The sequence below is a fragment of the Sceloporus undulatus genome, chromosome 4, assembly GCF_019175285.1.
Source record: "Sceloporus undulatus isolate JIND9_A2432 ecotype Alabama chromosome 4, SceUnd_v1.1, whole genome shotgun sequence".
Lineage (NCBI taxonomy): Eukaryota > Metazoa > Chordata > Lepidosauria > Squamata > Phrynosomatidae > Sceloporus > Sceloporus undulatus.
In genome coordinates, this window is record NC_056525.1 from 188,364,597 (window position 1) to 188,383,458 (window position 18,862).

Consider the following 18,862-nt stretch of genomic DNA (forward strand, 5'->3'; position numbering starts at 1 on the left):
GGGTTTATCCCATTATCCCCAATAGCAGTGTGGCTGTGTGCATGTGCTGCCATTGGGGACTGTGGATGGCAAGTCTGTGGATACCAAGGTACCACTGTACATTATGATACATCATTATCCTTATTAACCTGGGAATGGTGGTGCCGAGTAGAGATGGTAGACCTGGAATGCTTATTCTTGTCATGTACAAAAAGGAATACAAATGTTCGTGCAAAACATGAAATAACCAGCTCTATAAATTTCAAGAAATTAAGTACAATTATTTCATGAAATGAACCTTAGCCACTAGTTCAATTCTCTGAGCTCTGTCCCAGTCTCCCCTCAATGTCTAGAAGGCAATAAAACCCCAAGCCACCACATAATCAAGACAGCTATGAGTTTTGACAAACAGCACAGAATAGAACAGAAGACTAAGGGCCTGAACAGGCAGACCAAAATAAAGCTGCTTCGGGTCTCTTTGGAGGTACGCTGTTTAAATGATACACGCATCTTAAGAGTCCAGAAGCTGCGCCAAAACTATGTTCCAGTCCTTAGGACTGGAGCATGGCTTTGGTGTGACTTCCTGCCTCTTAGGATGCATGCATCATTTAAACAGCATACCTCCAAAGAGACCTGAAGCAGCTTTATTTTGTCCTGTCTGTTCAGGCCCAATGTTTGCATCTTCAGTTACCACTTAAAAAAAAAGAAAAGACAAATACAGAGGGCCAAGATTGATAGCATCCCTTCACAATTATAATATGTAATGTCAACAGCTGTCAGCTGGTTGATTATATCATCAAACACAAACTTACATCTCCAGTATCAGCAGAAGGAACTAAAGGACATTTCCCTTCTATTTACTGGTTTAACGTAAGTTCTAAAAAAAGAAAAGAAAAGAAATGTACCTTGGAAAGGTGCATTGTGTAAATGCATACTCATATTTAGTGTGCTACAATTATTTTGGTTACAATCATCTGAAATTAATCATCCCAGTCATTCTCTTGAGCAAGAGCAGTTTATTCTAGGTGTCCATTTCTTGGAGAACAATGCCACATTACAAGGACTGGGTGTTCATATATGTAATTTGAGCCAAAAAGATTTCAGGGTATACCATACAGTCATGCACCTGTTAATGTCAATTTCTGTGCTCTCAATAATGTGGGTTTTACTATTTCCAGCACCTCCAGCTGTTGATCATGAGCAGATGTGGAGCAGCCAAAAGGGAAATCTCACAGAATTTCACCATCACTGATGAAAAAGGGGCAGTGAAAATTATACAGGTTCCAGAGGAAGCCAGCACTTATGAGTTAGGAAAAACAGCAAATGTAACAGCAGTGTCATGGTAATCTTTTGGCGATGATGATTTTATTCAGCAGCTAGCTCATTTGCCCACTCTCTCGCCTCCTTTGTTGTTTTTCTTAACAATTCCCCTAAATTTACCCATGCTCAATTTAATCACCAGTTATTCAACATATTTAAATAGAAATGATAACTCATAGTACATCTGTTTCTTTTGCAGCACTGCCCTGCCCAATTATAACATATTGGACTAAATAAGCACAGAACATACAGCCATTTCAGAACAGGCTTACTGTGGTGCATGCAGACTACTGACTCCTACCTGTCCCTTCACAGCTGCTGAATAGAAGTGGCTTTTCTTTCACACAAGTCTGATTCCACTTAGGCTACAGGTAATGGTTGAGGAACTGCAATTCCCACGATTTTTACCCCTGGCCATTTTGAATGGTGATTCTGTGAGTTGAAGTCCCAGTTAACTGGTGGGCAAGTACTTTCCCTCTTGACCTCTATGTGAGGTAAAGATGCTCTAATGTACCATATTAGAATCTGTTAATCTAAACAATTTCTTCCACATTTTTTCCTGACAAATTTATGATGAAATGCATAGTTTTTGGAAAGTTTTTATCAAAAATTAACCAAATGAAATTCTCAACTATGTGCAGTGACAAAATTCCATATAAAGTAGACCTTGGCCCAGTACATATGGGCCTTTTAGGTGCCCTCATCACGTGCTAGGGGTTGGCTGAGAGTGGAGCGCCCACACACTCCGCAACCCTCGCATGCAGGGACGTAGCTAGGATTTTAGGAAGGGGGGGGGTCCAGACTAAGTGCCACCATTATAATGGGGCTTGAGTGCGGCGGTGCAGCAGCACACACCATTCATTTTTCTAATGGAAGGGGGGGTCCGGACCCCCAGAACCCCCCCGGCTACGTCCCTGTCACACGTGACAATGGCATAACAATGGCAGTGCCCTGTATACATGGGCACCACCATTGTTACGTAAGTGCAATGCAGCATCCACATGGATCTGCGCAGCACTTAAGTAACGAGTGTAGCAGTGGCGCACTTGTTACACCGCCATCACGGCTTCAAAAAACCCCAAGTTTTGTAGGTTCTTTTTCTGCCGGCAGGAAGCCTCGTGGTTTGGTGGCTGAGGCTTCCCTCCAGCAGAAAAACAGGCACCGGCAGACTGCCCTTTTTGGGCGGTCTGTACTGTGCCCATGTTATACCTGCCTGCCGTGCATTGTTTAGATGAAGAATGTGACTGAATGGAAAGGAAGCAATCCTAATTCAAATGAAGTTGAACCGACAGGCATTCAAAGCCAGACTTCTAAGAACTCCCTGAAAGGCTGAATCTGTCAGAATCTGTTGGCCTTCTTCCACATTTTTTTAAAAATAGACCTTAATCTCTATTACATTTTATGAAAAATTTTGTAATTTTTAAAAGTTCAAATGAACCAGAGAAAATTCTCACTCCTACCGCCCTAAATTTAATTTTCACTGAACTCAATGGAGCATACAGTTCAGTCAACATATGTAGGACTGCAGTATTAGTGTCACATTTTGCAATTATTATTTTATCAAGTATTTGTGTACTGGTCAACAACCGAATAAATTTTACTACTAGTAGTGTCACATTATTCAGTTTCTTGTGTCACTGGAGAGCATAGACGTTGGACATCTAGCAAAGTTGTACTTGTACTAATGGAAGTTGACATTTTAAAAATCCAACCATAGTGCTTGACAAGTGCTGGATGTTTCATAGAGGCAACTCTTGACTTGGTGTTAAAACATCTCATGGTGAAAGTACTCAACTTTAGGTTAGGCTCACAGGCTTTAAGCCACCATAAACATCCAATTCTCAGCATAAAATTGGGGTAAAGTTTGCACAACTGGATGTGGTGAAAAGTAATGTGTGGGCTGAAAATTAAACAATCTGGCAAGTAATGACTTTAATAGTTTCTATTTCCACAGCAACTCCAAGATGTATTGTGAAAAGGTAATCAAACAAAAACAATCTTTTCCAATTTTTCTGAAAAACTTCCCTCTCTTTTGATCATATTTCACCTTATACAATATGCTTTGAACACTTACTATATGGACTGCACCGGGTGACAACCTTAGGGGGGACGACAGCAATGCTCCCCAAACATCTGCCTTTTGGCAGAAATAGGCTGTGGTGTTCACCTGCATTCCTTTAAAATGCTGGAGACAGTGTAAGTGGGGCAGGCTCAGTGGGAGGTGAGAGACCTTGGGACTAAAAAAATTACATTTAAAAATGTTTAATTCCTTTTTAACTTTTCTTTAAAAACATCATCTCTTGCAAAAATCTCACTTTAACCATATAAAACTATGTATGTGTAAATACATTTAGGCTATGCATATGATATTGTAATTTAAAGGTATAATTTTAATTTTGCTAGTTGTTTATGTCATAACTATTACCATTACATTCAGTGAAATATGGGAATTATGATTTATGAGTAATGTCAGTACAACAAACATTACTAACAATTCTGCATGTTGTGGTATGGCATGGGAGGAAGTCAATGGGAGTGTGGTACCATGGGTTACCACTCTGGATGATGTCAACTCCAGTGACGCCACTGTCTAAGCCAGACTGCCAGGATCCAGTCCTTGTAACTGTAGTTTAAAGGCAAGCTAAGCCTTTGGAGCTAGAGGTGGTTATTTAACAGAAGTTGGGCAGTTCCAGTATTGATGTGATCTGCAGGAAGACAGTAGTCTGTGGCAAACCAGACACAAAAGGCATACCAAGACTGCTAGGTCATACGCACTGAGTCACAATGACATATGTCTATGTCAAAGAGGTGTAGACATAAAGCTGTCCAATAGTGACATTTACCTTTACAGTCTTCCAAGATTTACAGGTATCTCAAAGTGTAGTTAAATTTTCCAACCATTTAATGCTTTCTGTCTTCTCTGTTCCAATTCTGAGTCTCTGATTAAATGAATTAAATTTTTTACTCAATTAACTGTCTGGCTTCTAAGTGACTAATTGATGAATCAATTACATTTTTAAAATTCACATATTGCAAAACCTTAACTAAGATGCCTTTTGGAGGCTTCTGAAGAAAGAGAGCAAATTTTACTAATAAAAAATACAACTTTGAATTATGAATGTCTTCCAGAACCTTGGGTATAGGCCAAAAAGCAAAATTATCTTTATGATTATTTTTCATAACATTTGCCCCATATGCTATGTCTTCCCCCTCCCCTAAGCTGCTGAAAATTCCAGATGGACTAGTGGAGTTGACAAATCATATACACAAAGGCAGATTGCTACACTGCATATTCATGTTGACATATTTTTGTTGCGATGCAAGTGTAAATTTAAAAATAGAAATGAGCTGGACAGTGACTCCTGTCTGACAGTGATGGGCCTTTAAATCAGAATCAGGAAGTAACACATTACACATAAACAGCAGGTGACTAGTTATAAATAACTAATTATATTTGATAAATTCCTTTTTCTAATAATTAAAATATTATCACAATACCTTGTATCTGTAAATTAATGAGGGAACTACTGTGCTGTAACTAGGGTTGCCGGGGCGGGGTACAGACCGCCGCTTTGCGGCGGTCTGCCGCCGCCGCCAGTAGGTCCGCGGGGGAGCCGGAGCCTTCACACGGCCCGACTCCCGCGTGGACTGAAAAAGAAGCTCCAAAATGGAGCTTCTTTTTAAGTCGCGTTTGCGACGTAGTGAGGCGCCAGGGGCGCACTCACTACGTCACAACGCCCGCGACGCGTACAGACGCTCAGCGTCCGATACGTAAAGATGGCGGCGCCCGTATGAACAGGGCGCCGCCATCTTGTACGTATTCAATACGTACTAGGGTTAGGGGGGTGCGGAAGCACCGCCCCTTCCTAACCCTAGTACGTATTGATGACGTACTATTTGGCGGTCTGTAAACCGCCCATAATTCTTTACTAAAAACCAGGACAAAATTTAAACCAAAATATAGGACAATTGTAGGATAAAATTTAGCCCAAAATGTAGGACATTTAAAGTCCTCAATTTTTCTTAAATGTCCTATATTTTGGGCTAAATTTTACCCTACAATTGTCCTATATTTTGGTCTAAATTTTGTCCTACATTTTGTCCCGGTTTTTAGTAGAGAATTATGGCAACCCTAGCTGTAAGTGAAAATTTTAAATAACAACCAAACAATGATGCCTTTATTGGACCAACCAAAATGCACAATTACATGTTGCAAGCTTTACATGTGTGATGTAAAAATCACAGTACATTAGGAATTCTCTGTGTAAATAATATGCCTTCTTCCACAAGTGAACCACAAATGGAAGGATTTACTATATCAATCTGTAATATGCAACAAAGTTAAAATCTAATTTATCTGCCAGAAATAAATTATGATTGACCCTTGTGGTATGACATAACATCATCCAACTGGTAACAGACAAATGTTCAGAGGCTGGCATGTATTGTCTAGGACTGTCAAGTTTCTGACTGCCAATCTTTCTCAACATGACAAAAGGGCAGTCCCACAGAGGCTTCTGATAGGAAGATTAAACTTAGTCAATTTAATTCTAATTAAATGGCTTGAGAGCATATGCCTCAGGTAAGGATGTGAAGAATATTCCAAGCAAAATGTCTCAATCTTAACAAGAGTATGTTTCAACACATTAAGGTTCTATATACACAGGCAGGATACCACAGGTCAACCTCACAGTATCTCACCCATGTTTCTAACATTCTCCCAACCCTGGGGCCACCATGCCATGAAGCCACTACTGCTGTATTCCCTCTTAAGACCCCTGCCACAGGCTATAAGGAACGGGGTACCTAGCTTCACCAATGTGGCCAGGTGCCCCTTTCCAATGTCCCTGGCTGCAACCAAGGCCTTCAGTGGAAACACCACAGTGGCAGGTAAGGGGGCATGGGCCTGCGCAGTCTGCCAACTGTCACGGCAGAGTTTTCTAGAAACTCTGCCACAAAGAGCCAGTCTTTTTAGATGGCACCAAGGGCTGTTGGGGATGGAGTTGGGCCAGAATGACCAGATCAGTGTCAACTCTGTCTGATTCTAGCCCAGGGCTGTTGGCCTGTGTCATCCATACTGGATGGTGCCAGTCCAGGGAGAAACCATGTGTTTAGTCCTAAATCTGCCTACTGAGAAATGGTCAGTCTTGATAAGATCAACTTCAGCACAAGAACAACAGAAGGAACACTTTTGTTTTGGTTGAGATTTTCATAATTTGCACAAAAATGTGTGTATGAAACAACTGTATGTTGCAGGCATACACAGTGAGCACAGAAGAACTTTCTAACTCATGAAGAAGATGCAAACAACTCTTGTATTCCTTATAATCATCAGTCCACACACAAAAATGACAATTTTGCAAAGTGAATGTACAATATTTTACTGCACAAAAGTAGTTTAGTCAGAAAAATCATTGCTGAAAAGGGCAGGACATGTTTTGCCATCTTGTGGGCAAGAAGAAACTTTTGGGTTCTCATTCTTGTGCTTGAGGACAAAGCAAGAGATTATTTACATTCCCATTCTTACACATACTTCTAAGGGTTAAATTAGACATGATAGTCATTGGCCCACTAAATTTGACATTAAAAGCAAATGGGGATCGAACAGAAATAGTATGTTAGCATGTTTTATGTAGACCTCTGCACATTACATTAAGACAATAACTAATAAAGATAAGCTCAATATCAGTATTAGCATGTTTCTCTTGCTAGCCCTCATAACCAAAGGAATCCATACTGCATGTTGCCATGAGTCATAAGACTAATTTTCTTCTAACCCAACAGGTTTATGAGCTAAATTTTCTGAGAATCAAATCACTTACTGGTTTTGGAAAGAAAAGGTAGAAAAAGTAACAACTCTCCTAGATTACAAAAAGTTTAACTCAATTATTTTAGAACCACATTTACCATACTGTGCTAGGTCTTTTTTTTCCCCCTAGCACTACATATTCCCTTCATCTTTAATATATGAAACACATAAAGCTTCTTTCACCACACTGTTATTCTCGCACAAATTTCTCCAACAAGCCAACAAATATGCATTCCTTTGCAGGTAAAATTTATCCCAAACAATAAGCCACAGTGCCTTTACACTGAAACAACTATTTTCTCAGTGTTCTGGTAGGACCCATGTCTGTCCAACATCTTGGATGGAATAACTGAGACAATATTTGAAATAGAATACATAAAACATTTCTTTCAAGATAAACAAATCAAGTATAATAAGACTCAGGAGGAGGCTGGGGCAAGGGGGCAGATATAGTGCGTCATCTACAATTTCCAATTTTTCCATTTAAATCAAGAACTGATTGAATACACAGCTGGCTGCATATTCATCTTCCGCCAGTATAAATTACTGGTTTGTATAGTCTAAGCTTCCAGGATAAACATACAATTTCTGAATCATATCCCGCACACATATTTCATGCTTTTCTTAGCCACTATCTTGCCCTGTTTACCAAGTTCCATCTCCCACCATCACAACCCACATACAAGGAATCCACATTCAATTGATGCTGCACTAAACTGTTTCACTAACGCTGCTCTCACAAACAACTATTGTGCACAGATGTTTACTGCAAAGACAAATACTTTGCAAGTGTGCTCATCTTTTTTTTTTTTTAAGTTACTGTACATTCCTTGCTCTACAAAGCTCCCTCTATGAGTGCCCCTTAAATCAAATGGGAGTAACTTGGCTGAGAACACAAATGTCAAAGCAGTCAGAAAACTGGCCATCTTCCTAAAAAGAAAAAAAAATCACAATAACCCAAAATTAGACAATGCAGTATTAGGAAATAGTCAGAACAGGAACAGAATTAAAGGCTCAGTGGACAGCTCATACTTCCCTGGAGTTTCTCTGTTCTTTCCTGTACACCATCTGTTCATATAAATCTAAGCACTGCCAAAAAATTTGCCATCTTTGTTTTCTTCAAACAAACTAATACCTGTTGCAATAATAATAGAGTCATTTCAAACACCTTTCTTTCTCTGCTGAGTGAGGTGATATTTTTACAGTCACTTCCAGCCTGCCCCCATGCATGTCTCCTCAAACAAATGTTTTACTGAGTTCAACAAGGCTTACTCTCATGTAAGAGTGATATGAAAGCTTAAGCTTGCCTTTGGTCTCATTGGCCTCATACATTCATTCCCAGATACAATGTAGTGGCTTAAAAGTGGGGGGGGGGAGGCTTAAAATATGCTCACATGCAGTCTCCTTGTTATCATGTTCCAGACCTAAATGTAGATTCTGGGGGAAACCTTAAGATTATCTGAACTAACCCATGATCCCCTTACATGCTATGGTGGCCTGCAACCCAACAATTGAGGCAACCTACTCCATTACAATGTGATGAGGCACCAGCCCTGCTCAAATAACAAACTTCATCAACTTGCAAGAGAGATTAACAAATCTGCTGTATTTTGGGCTACTAAGATCTATTCCAAATGTGCACCTGTTAAAAACATTCGGATACAAAGATGCAAACTCCTACCAAAAGATGGGCCAAGATGAGAAACATCACTGTGTCCATCAGCATATGCAGCAAATTAAAAGCAAAGAAACACTGCATGCATGCATACACATAGCTGCAGATCTTCAAAACAACTTACCCTTATTCTTTTTTCACATTTAATAATGCTTGTTATTGCCTCCAGAAACACATCTGAGAAGTATTTGAAACTTAGGGCAGAATTAATTGAAAGTTCACACACATAATTTTTAGTTCAAGAACAGAACATATATTTTATAAGTATAACATACAAGTAGAAGTAGCTCAGGTTCAGTCTTTAACATCTGAAGCAACACATGGTAGGGTATAATTAACATAAGGGCAATAGAAATGGGTTGTAACACCCTTATACTCCAAGGTTGGAACGATAAATATTTGGTAGGTATTTGTCATCTATCATTTAACAGACTGCAGATCATTTCATTTCCTCTTTATATGGATGCATATCCAATTGTTGTCAACTTCTCTTGTACACTTGTTGTAGTATCTGAATCACATATATCACTATATAGTTCTTAAGTATTTTTGAATCTTTCCTCCATCATTGTGAACTAATATACTTTCCTATTCCTTTTGATTACAGGTGTTTTTCTCCCCCTTGCCCTCCATCGTTATTCTGTTGGTAAACATAAAATATGAATGACATTAAAAACAATAATAACGATTATTATAATGATGATGAAGAATAAAAGGAGGAAAGCTGAATTTTTAAAAAGTTAAATGATAAACTGCTATCCATGCAATATTCAGGACTTTTCTTAGGAAGCTTTTATCACAGTCTAATATCTATAGGAATACAAATCCCAGCACTAAACTATTATGGGTTTTCTTTAACATATCATTAGAACTTTTAAGAATGTAAAATAAAAAAGTATAGAAATATATATACAAATTCATTAAAAAAAATCCATCATGCTTTTGTTGCAGGTAAAGAGCCTCAGTAGAGGGGCTTTGAGAAAGGAAGCCAAACCTGTTACAAATTGAAATGACCCAAATGCAACTGACATAGATGTTACTTCTCACCATTCATGTTTATTTATATCAGAAAATTAATAACAATATAAGGGGGGGGGGGAGAATAAAATTAGGGCTGGCCCAAACTTTGTAATCTGCATAAAACTCCCTTCATATTAATCATAACACCTACTTTAAAAAGTATCTGCACTAGGGAAACAAATCAATGGCGGGGTACAGACCGCCAAATAGTACATATACAATAAGTACTAGGGTTAGGAAGGGGCGGTGCTTCCGCACCCCCCTAACCCTAGTACGTATTGAATACGTACAAGATGGCGGCGCCCTGTTCATACGGGCGCCGCCATCTTTACGTATCGGACGCTGAGCGTCCATACGTGTCGCAGCCTTTATGACGTAACGAGTGCGCCCCTGGCGCCTCGCTACGTCACAAACGCGACTCAAAAAGAAGCTCCATTTTGGAGCTTCTTTTTCGGTCCGTGCGAGAGCCGCGCCGTCCGAAGGCTCCGGCTCCCCCGTGGACCTACCGGCGCCGGCGGCAGACCGCCGCAAAGCGGCGGTCTGTACCCCGCCAAGGAAGCTTTTAGAAACAATGGCCCCATACAGACAGACCTTTTGTGGCATGGCGGTAGCGATACTAGGGTTAGGGACCATGTGGCAACCACACAGTCCCTAACCCTAGTATGGAGTGGCAGCATAACAATAGTAGCATCCCGTGTACACGGGCGCAGCCATTGTGATGTAAGCGCCACACAGCATCTGCGTGGCGCCATGCGTTGCTTACGCCGCGAGTGCACCATTGGCGCACTCATGACGTCCGCCCTACGGCACAAAACAAACCCATTTTTTCCGGATTCTTTTTACTCTGGAGAGAAGCCGTGCGGTTTGGTGGCTGCAGCTTCCCTCTGGAAGGAATTAGGCCGCCGGCAGGCCACCCCTTTGGCTATTTAAGAGGATCATTCTAATAGTTTATAAACTTAATTTGGAGATTCTACCCAGGTTAAAGAATTAACCATGACCCTGCTATCATAACCAGAGATCTTTAGTTAGCAGATAAAAATGATGGCAATGTGGTAAGCAAAAGACAGTTTTCACATTATTTTGTTCAGTGGCTGGCAGAAGACCTGTCAGCTGACTTGTCATCTCTGCACTCACATCAAGAGAAGAAAGCCTACAGGCTTGTCAAATATACTAAGAGTAGACAGTCATAAATGATTGTACTGTTTGCTCACAGCCAGTTGGAATTTTACCTGCTACTGGCTTTTCCACTGAAGAGGCAGGAAGCTACAGTACATGCTATGGTTAGCCTGTCACCACTTCTACACTGATCTTCCAGAAGTCACACATTCAAGTTTCCAACCCCTGAAAGGCTACAAGAGCAACAGTGGTAGCCCAGTTTCTGTTAAACAAGCAACAATGAGAAATACTCTTTCATCACCACTATATCATGCACCCAATCTTGTCTGATTTCAAAAACTAAACATCAGGCCTGGTTTGTGGACCACGAGACAATCATCCTGCCTGGATCTTGAAAAGCTGCTCCCAGTCTGAAATGATAATACTGGACTAGAATTTCTATCAATATTCTATCATACAAACCCATACATATACTAGTTTGATCTCCTCAAGATTTAGCTATCTTTGCTCTATAACTAAAAATATCTTTAAAGGATGTCTGAGCAATCTTTTCTTTAAAAAAAACACCCAAGGATTAATATCTACCATAAATGGCTACCAATCATGATGAATAATTAAAGATAAATATCATCTATACCTTCAGAAAGGGATCTATCAGAAGCAGAGGGTAAAATAACTCTCATATCCTGCTTCTGGGCATCTCAAATGCATATGACTGGCTACTATGAGCAACATAATAATTGAATAAACTGGACTTGGGTCTGTTCTATCAGGGTTGATTGTTTTTGTAATGAAAGCAAGCCTTTGAGCTACCAAGTCCTGTTACTGTAGGACTTCCCAGCAGAGATGTCCTTTCTTCATGCATAGTAGGACAAATCTTGATATCAACAATGGGTATACTTTGCACAAAATAGCCTTGAAGAAGAAGGAAGGGAGGATGGGGAGGAGAAGGAGGAAGAAGGATAAGAAAATGAGGAGGAAGAGGAATGGGGAAGAGCTGCCGCCAAAAGCATGCTAGTGAAGCTAAACTATGCTACTTTTTCTCTATATTTGTAATTGATATTATGATGACAGGGAACTTTTTCATAAGAAGATAAAGAGGAACAGGATGAATACTACCTTCAGAACATTTTTTTCATGCCATATAATTTTATTTATTTATTTATTTATTTGGTTCAGTTCAGCATCACAAACCTATTTTTTCAAACCATTTTTAAAAACCCTTAAATACTAAAATGACTTCTGCATTTGACGAAGCGGATTTATATCCACAAAAGCTCATGCTAAAATAAAAAAACAGCGTGAAAGCTGCTGCCATATTCCGTTTTCCCCCCCTCCTCCTTTTTATGCTCTGTGAAGGTTCATTTAACTATTCCTTGGGAGTGGAAGGACTCCATCACTCTGCAGAGTGCAGGGGAGATGGTAAGCAAGGCTTTCTGCTGAAAGACCAGTTTCCTTCGGTTCTCCCCACAAATGTCATCTAGAAGCAGCCATTCACTATCTGATATCTTTGCAGTCAATCTGGTCATTATAAAGCCTATAACTTTAAGAACTGCATTCCTCCCACCCTTCCCTTCTCAGCACTGTTCCTTGTGTGCATATGTTTTAGATTGTAAGCCTGAGGGCAGCGAGCCTCTTGCTACTGAAATTTTGTATGCTCCTCCAGGAACCTTTGTGGCTAAAGAGCAAGGCAAAAATGCTTTGAATAAATACATGAGTCAGACAGTACAAAAAAATTGAGGAGAACCACAAATTCCACTACAGTATAAAAACCTCTATGGCAAAAATCAAGAAACTTTTAATACAAAATATTGAGGTAAGGAAAAGCCACGAATGTTTGAACTTAGTAAATGGATATTGCAACATGGCAGGATTGTATCAAGTATATCTTACCAGAATCAACTGATGGGTAATTTGATTCTGGAAATGTAATAAAATGCCCTGGATCTAAGTAAACTCATATATTTTGCTTTGCAGAAACTCTCATGTATAACACAAATAATTTTTTAGTAGACATCTATTGGATTATAGTGCTAGTTGAAAGGTATTTGGACTACAGAAAAATCCCACATCATTTAGTGGAGACTAAGACTACATCTTCATTGCAGAAATAATGCCCTTTGATATCTCTTTAACACTCATGGCTCCATCTTATGGGATCCTGTGTAGTTTCTTGTGTGGCACCAAAGAGAAACCTAAATATCTTACAAAACTACAAACCCCAGAATTCCATAGCATTGAGCAGCTTAAGTCAATTAACTGAGTCTGGAAGTAATTGTAAGTAAAGTAGATAACCTAGTTAACACTTAAACCTGGAGAGGTACAAAAATCCTTCCACCAGTAAATAAATTTCTGCAGCTACAAATGTATACCACAAACAGGGAAGTATCTGGCCTTCTCAGCATAAGGTAAGGTAATTCCCTAGTCTTTCCAAAGAAAGAAAGGAAAAAACATGTGAATCACAGCCTCAAGGTTCTGTTTCCCTCCTTCTGTCCCCTTTCCGAAGTGGGAAAGCAAATCTGAATGGTATCTAGAGGAGGGATAACATCCATGTTCTGTCTCTTCATGTTCTTGATGGATTTGTAATTGGCTGACTGGCCAAACCCAAAGGGTGCTCAGCAATGGCTCCTCTTCTTCCTGGAAAGAAGTGACCGAGTGGGGTGCCACAGGGTTCTGTCCTGGGCCCAGTGTTATTCAACATCTTTATCAATGATTTAGATGAAAGAATAGGGGGCATACTTATCAAATTTACAGATGACATCAAATTAGGAGGAATAGCTAATGCCCTAGAGGACAAAATCAAAATTCAAAATGACCTTAATAAATTAGAAAGCTGGGTCAATACTAACAAAATGAATTTCAACATGGAAATCCTTAGGAAGAAAAAAATGAAATGCACAGATATAAGGTAGGGGACACCTGGCTTAACAAGACTACATGTGAAAGTGATGTAGGAGTCTCAGTAGACCACAAGTTGAACATGAGTCAACAGTATGATGCTGCAGCTAAAAAGGCTGCATCAACAGAAGTATAGTGTCTAGAGAGAGAGAAGTAATATTACTACTTTATTCCGCTTTGGTCAAGCCGCACCTGGAATACTGCATCCAATTCTGGGCACCCCAATTCAAAAAGGAAGATGTCCCAAATGGTGAAAGGTCTGGAAACCATGCCCTTTAAGGAACAACTTAGGGAGCTGGGTATATTTAGCCTGGAGAAACTGTGATCAAGTTCGCACATGTCTCATATCCGTGGCAGAACAACAAGGGTATCACACAGTGAAAGATCAACTCCTGGTAGTTGCCAAACAAGCAGATGTAAGATGTAGCACAATGTCGAGAGCATCTAAAGATGATTACAGGCTTCTGACAGGTCTGTATCATGGCCTGCTACCAAATTCTCCTAAATCTCAGGTAAAGATCTCCAAAGTTCTTGTCACAAGGACCTACCACCACAAGAATAATGTTGCCAAGCTTGACATTTGCTGTTGCTTGGCATTTCTCCAGTGACAACCAGTACATGGAAGCTCTGAGCAAGATCTATAGAGACAATTCCCAAAGGGAGACACAGGCAAAGACATGGAAATCAGATGACTGGAAAGTGAAGACTGAGGAAAAAGACTGAGGAAAAAGACTTCTCCCCTCATTCTACACTGCACAACCTTATTTGCTTTTATTATTATACAGCATTGTTGTTGGGTGCCTTCAAGTCATTTCTGAGTTACAGCAACCCTAAGGCCAACCTATCATGGGGTCTTCTTAGCAGAATTTGTTTGGGGAGGGGGGTTGCCTTTGCTTTCCTCCATGTCTGAGAGAGTGGGACTTGCCTAAAATGACCCACTGAGTTTCTGTGGCTGAGCTGAGATTCAACCCTGGTCTCCAGTCAAAACACTACATTACACCATGCTGGCTCACTGTTATAAACTATAAAGACATTAAAATGTGTGTTAGAGATTTATAGTAGGCACAGAGCTGGCAAATGATGGGGGGAATGCCCAATTTATGTGCCATTCTGAAGTCTGTTGTGCACAGCTAAATATGAAAGAAGTAGTGCTGTAATAAAATAGATCTGTGAAATAGATCTTTCACAGGATTGAGATAAATATCATCACCTACTAATATCTGCAGATTAAGCTGCTAGTGAAGGCACACAGGAACAAATGTTTGCAAAAAAGAGGGTAAATCTGGACGTGAAACATAATGTTTTGGAAAGAATCCATAGCAGCGTGACAAACTAGGTTGGAACTAGAAGACCAGAGATTTTAAAACAGCATGTAAAGTTGTGATATACTTTAAGGACATTTTTAAAAAGCTGAGAAGTTTTTGTAACAGAAGATCAAATATATAACACTTACTTGTGTTGCTAAGGTCCTACAAAAGATATCAAGATTTATACTGTTGAGAGCTGGGGGGGGGGGGGGGGGAGGTTAATAACAAAAATCAAGATGAATTTTAAAACTTGCTTCTATTTGTTCTTAGCTTGTTAGACGAATCCATCTAGAGTTTCTTTTGACATATTACAGTAGTGTCTACTAGAATTTCACTGAGGCAAACTGAAGAAAAGTATGGAATCCTGAATGATATTGGTTCCATTTACTGTATTGTCTCCCAAAGTGCTGAACAAAACAAACAGAGAAGCAAACCGCATCCATCTTCTCTCACTGATTAAAAAATGGAGCATCTAAAATAGTGGCAAGTTCACCCACATATGAAGTTTTGCCATACCCTGCAAATTACACATTTTATCCACCATCATTTTTCAAATTGCCTCTTTTTGTGTCCAGAGGATCACCATGTGCTTTTGACCATAGTTTCCCAGGCTATTCTAGCCAACCAAAGAAAACAAAGGCTGGACGCTTGGTGAAACAACATTTGAGTGTCTTACTTGTAAGACAACAGCATTCAGAGTGATTTAAGACTACTACAGTATAAATGTATGGACTACATCTTTCCAAACCTAAGATTTTAGGCAAACTTCAGAAGTATGCCAGAGTTTTGGATTTGGAAGGCAAGATGCTTATGTGAAATCCAGATGGAAATTCCTGCCTTCATGCACAGATCTGAATGAATAAATATCTAGAAATTATAGCAAAATCCTTACCCGTGAAAGCATTTGTGGCCTGAAAACCAGCTTCCTGCATACTGCTCTCCCGGTAAAGCTTGTGATTCCAGTCTTAACCTGTCCTTTACAAAGGCAATGTCTAGAACTGAAGCTGTCAAGTTACTTCCATCTTTGCTTTTCAATGTCCATTTCTTCCCTGCAGTCCAGCATTTGGCATAGCCACCTCTGCCAAGGTGTAGAAAGGATGTGTGTTAGTTTCAAATGGCAAGTGCAGATCAGGTGCCTCAACCATCCAGCCAGAGAATTTGGGCCATGGTGTCCATGTAACCAAAATTAGTCATCCTAAACTTGTCTTTCAAATACTAGTTCTAATCCTCTGGTCAGAGAACATCATTGGATTTTGTTGTCTGTTTGCTTGCTCGTTTTCCTTAGGATTCTGATGGATTTGGTCTTCACGTGTCTTCCTCGGGTTTCACCTTCCCTTTAGGCAAGCTGAGAAATTAAAAAGGAAAATATATGTTCTAGTAACTTACAGCAAGATTCACAGCATTCAGGGAATTAAAACCATGCATGTGTGTGTGCTTGCACAACCCCATTTAGTAGGGATTGACAACACACATTAAAGGAGTTCTTTAGAAGGAAAATATAGCAATTTTGCTGAGATGCAAAGTGTGACCGCACAACTCTTTGAAATGCAAAGAGAGACAGCACTGAAGATGTCAATATGCATTTCTGAACATGATATGATTTACATTTCAAAAGCGGTATTTAGTAAAGATGGGGGCTGCAGTACAATAACAAAATTGCAGTTAAAAGGGAAAAGTAAAACACTCAAGGCCTCAAGTCTAATCTATAATTATCACTGTATCAGGTCTCCTCATTATCATTCCATAAAGCTTTATTATGAAATAGGAGGCTAAATATGACACAGTATACTTCCACCAGTTAAATTTCAAAAGTAAAATCTCAGATGAAGTATATATATAGAAGTCTCAATTTCTGTAGAACCCAAGTTGCTGGAATCAATTTTCAGTAAAAATATCAGCTGTCACTACCATTTCAGATATTATTTAAACCAAAAGCATGAATATAAAACATAATACAGTGGTCCCTTCCCTAACGTGGGAGATTTGTTCCTGCCCCCCCCCTGCGTAAGGGAAATTCTGCATATGCTTGAAACCCATTTAAAAGAATGGGCTCGTGCCTGCGGTGCGTGCGCCATTACCCTTTCCAGGGCACGCCAAGCCTCCTTCTGGTGCGGCTTTCAGTATATGGTGAAAGCCACGTTAAGTCGCATCCACATATGACACAGGTGCACTGTATAGTACAGGAACACTTGATGCTTAATGTGTTTCACAGAAAGTCAGTTCTAACATCATATTAAATAGTAATTAACTATTAATATTTAAAAAACAATAGGTGAAAAAAATGGGACATTTCAGTGAACTGGAAAACAGTTACAAGGTTAGAAGGCACACTTACCCCCTGTTGTCATTTTTTGGCTGCCAGTTTCCTCCAGAATGCACAGGAGGTAGTACAATCCCCCCTCCCCATAAGTAACTGGAAATGTTAACCACATTTTTAAAAAAAATATATGAGAACTACCTCTCATCTCCTGCTTTTTCTTTTATCAAACTGTTCTGGAATATTATTATATCTGGGGCAGTCTGAAAGGAGAAATGGCAATTGAGTTGAGATCCAGTTCAGGCCACAATAGTACAAAACACACAATGAACCACAAGTGTCATGACTCATGTCTATCCATCACCTAATAATATGCTGACAAATTCTTTAGGAAATATCAACTACCCCAAGAAATATAGTCACTGAGGGAAGAAAGACATTTACACTCTCAGTGATGTCCTTCTTTGCTTTCTACACTGCAAATAAATAGCAACTATACATTCTGTGGGGAAATACTTATTGTTCCATGAGACCAGCAATGACCATGCACATCTTGTTGTTTACAAAACAAACCACAAGTCTCAGGAGATTATCACATGGAGAAAAAGGATGGGAGAGAAGTGGGATGCTTCCATTTTTATTGTGTGATTGTGCGAAGATTATCACACGACGTCCCATGACATAGTGCTCATCCTGTCCTTCTCCCATCAATGAAGTGGAATGGTCCTGTCATTTTTCATTAATGGGAAACTACCGTTAATGAAAAGTGACAGGACCATTTCACTTCATTGATGGGAGAAGGACAGGATGAGTGTGATGTCCCGGGACATTGTGTGATAATGTACTTTAACTACCATGCTCAATGCTATGGAATTCTGAGAACTGTAGTTTTAGGAGACGTTTATCCTTCTCTGCCAGAGAGCTCTGGTGCCAAAACCAACTACAGTTCATAGAATTCCATAACACTGAGCCATGGCAGTTAAAGTGGTGTCAAACTGGATTATTTCTGCAGTGCAGATTAAACTCTAGAATAAACAATTATAGCACTATGATTCCACTCTGATGGCCAGTGGAGTTTGTAGTTTGGTGAGGTACTACAATGCTAAGAAATCCTCTCTGAACTGCAAAACTCAGGATTCCACATGATGTTGCCATGGCAGTTAAAATGGAATCATAACTTTATAATGGTGTGGTATGAAATGGTCACAGGAATAGTAATCATACTGTCCTCAAGCTGTTATTATCCTCAGCACTCCTAGCCAATGTAACAAATGGTGATAAATTCTGGGACTTGCAGACCGAAAACATCAGCAGGGCTGCAAACTTCCCAGGCTTGTTCTAGACCATGGGTTCATAAATTATATGAGCACCATCAGTCTTCCACACCAACAATAAAAAATGCTTGGGCCTGCCCAAAATCAATAATATATGTGAAACAGTAAGCAATCCAAACTGAAACCCTTTACCAATGGCTTGAAAAG

At 39.7% G+C, this 18,862-nt stretch overlaps 1 protein-coding gene across 3 annotated transcripts in view; it reads right to left on the reverse strand.

Annotated features, from left to right (window-relative positions):
* LDLRAD4 (low density lipoprotein receptor class A domain containing 4) overlaps positions 1 to 18,862 on the reverse strand; it is a 331,135-nt gene that overhangs the window by 211,891 nt on the left and 100,382 nt on the right. For all 3 annotated transcript variants that reach the window (XM_042463141.1, XM_042463140.1, XM_042463142.1), the window contains exon 2: positions 16,017 to 16,469. In XM_042463141.1, coding sequence (XP_042319075.1) covers positions 16,017 to 16,056 — 40 coding nt within the window. In that variant the 5' untranslated portion in view covers positions 16,057 to 16,469. The remainder of the gene's footprint in view (positions 1 to 16,016; positions 16,470 to 18,862) is intronic.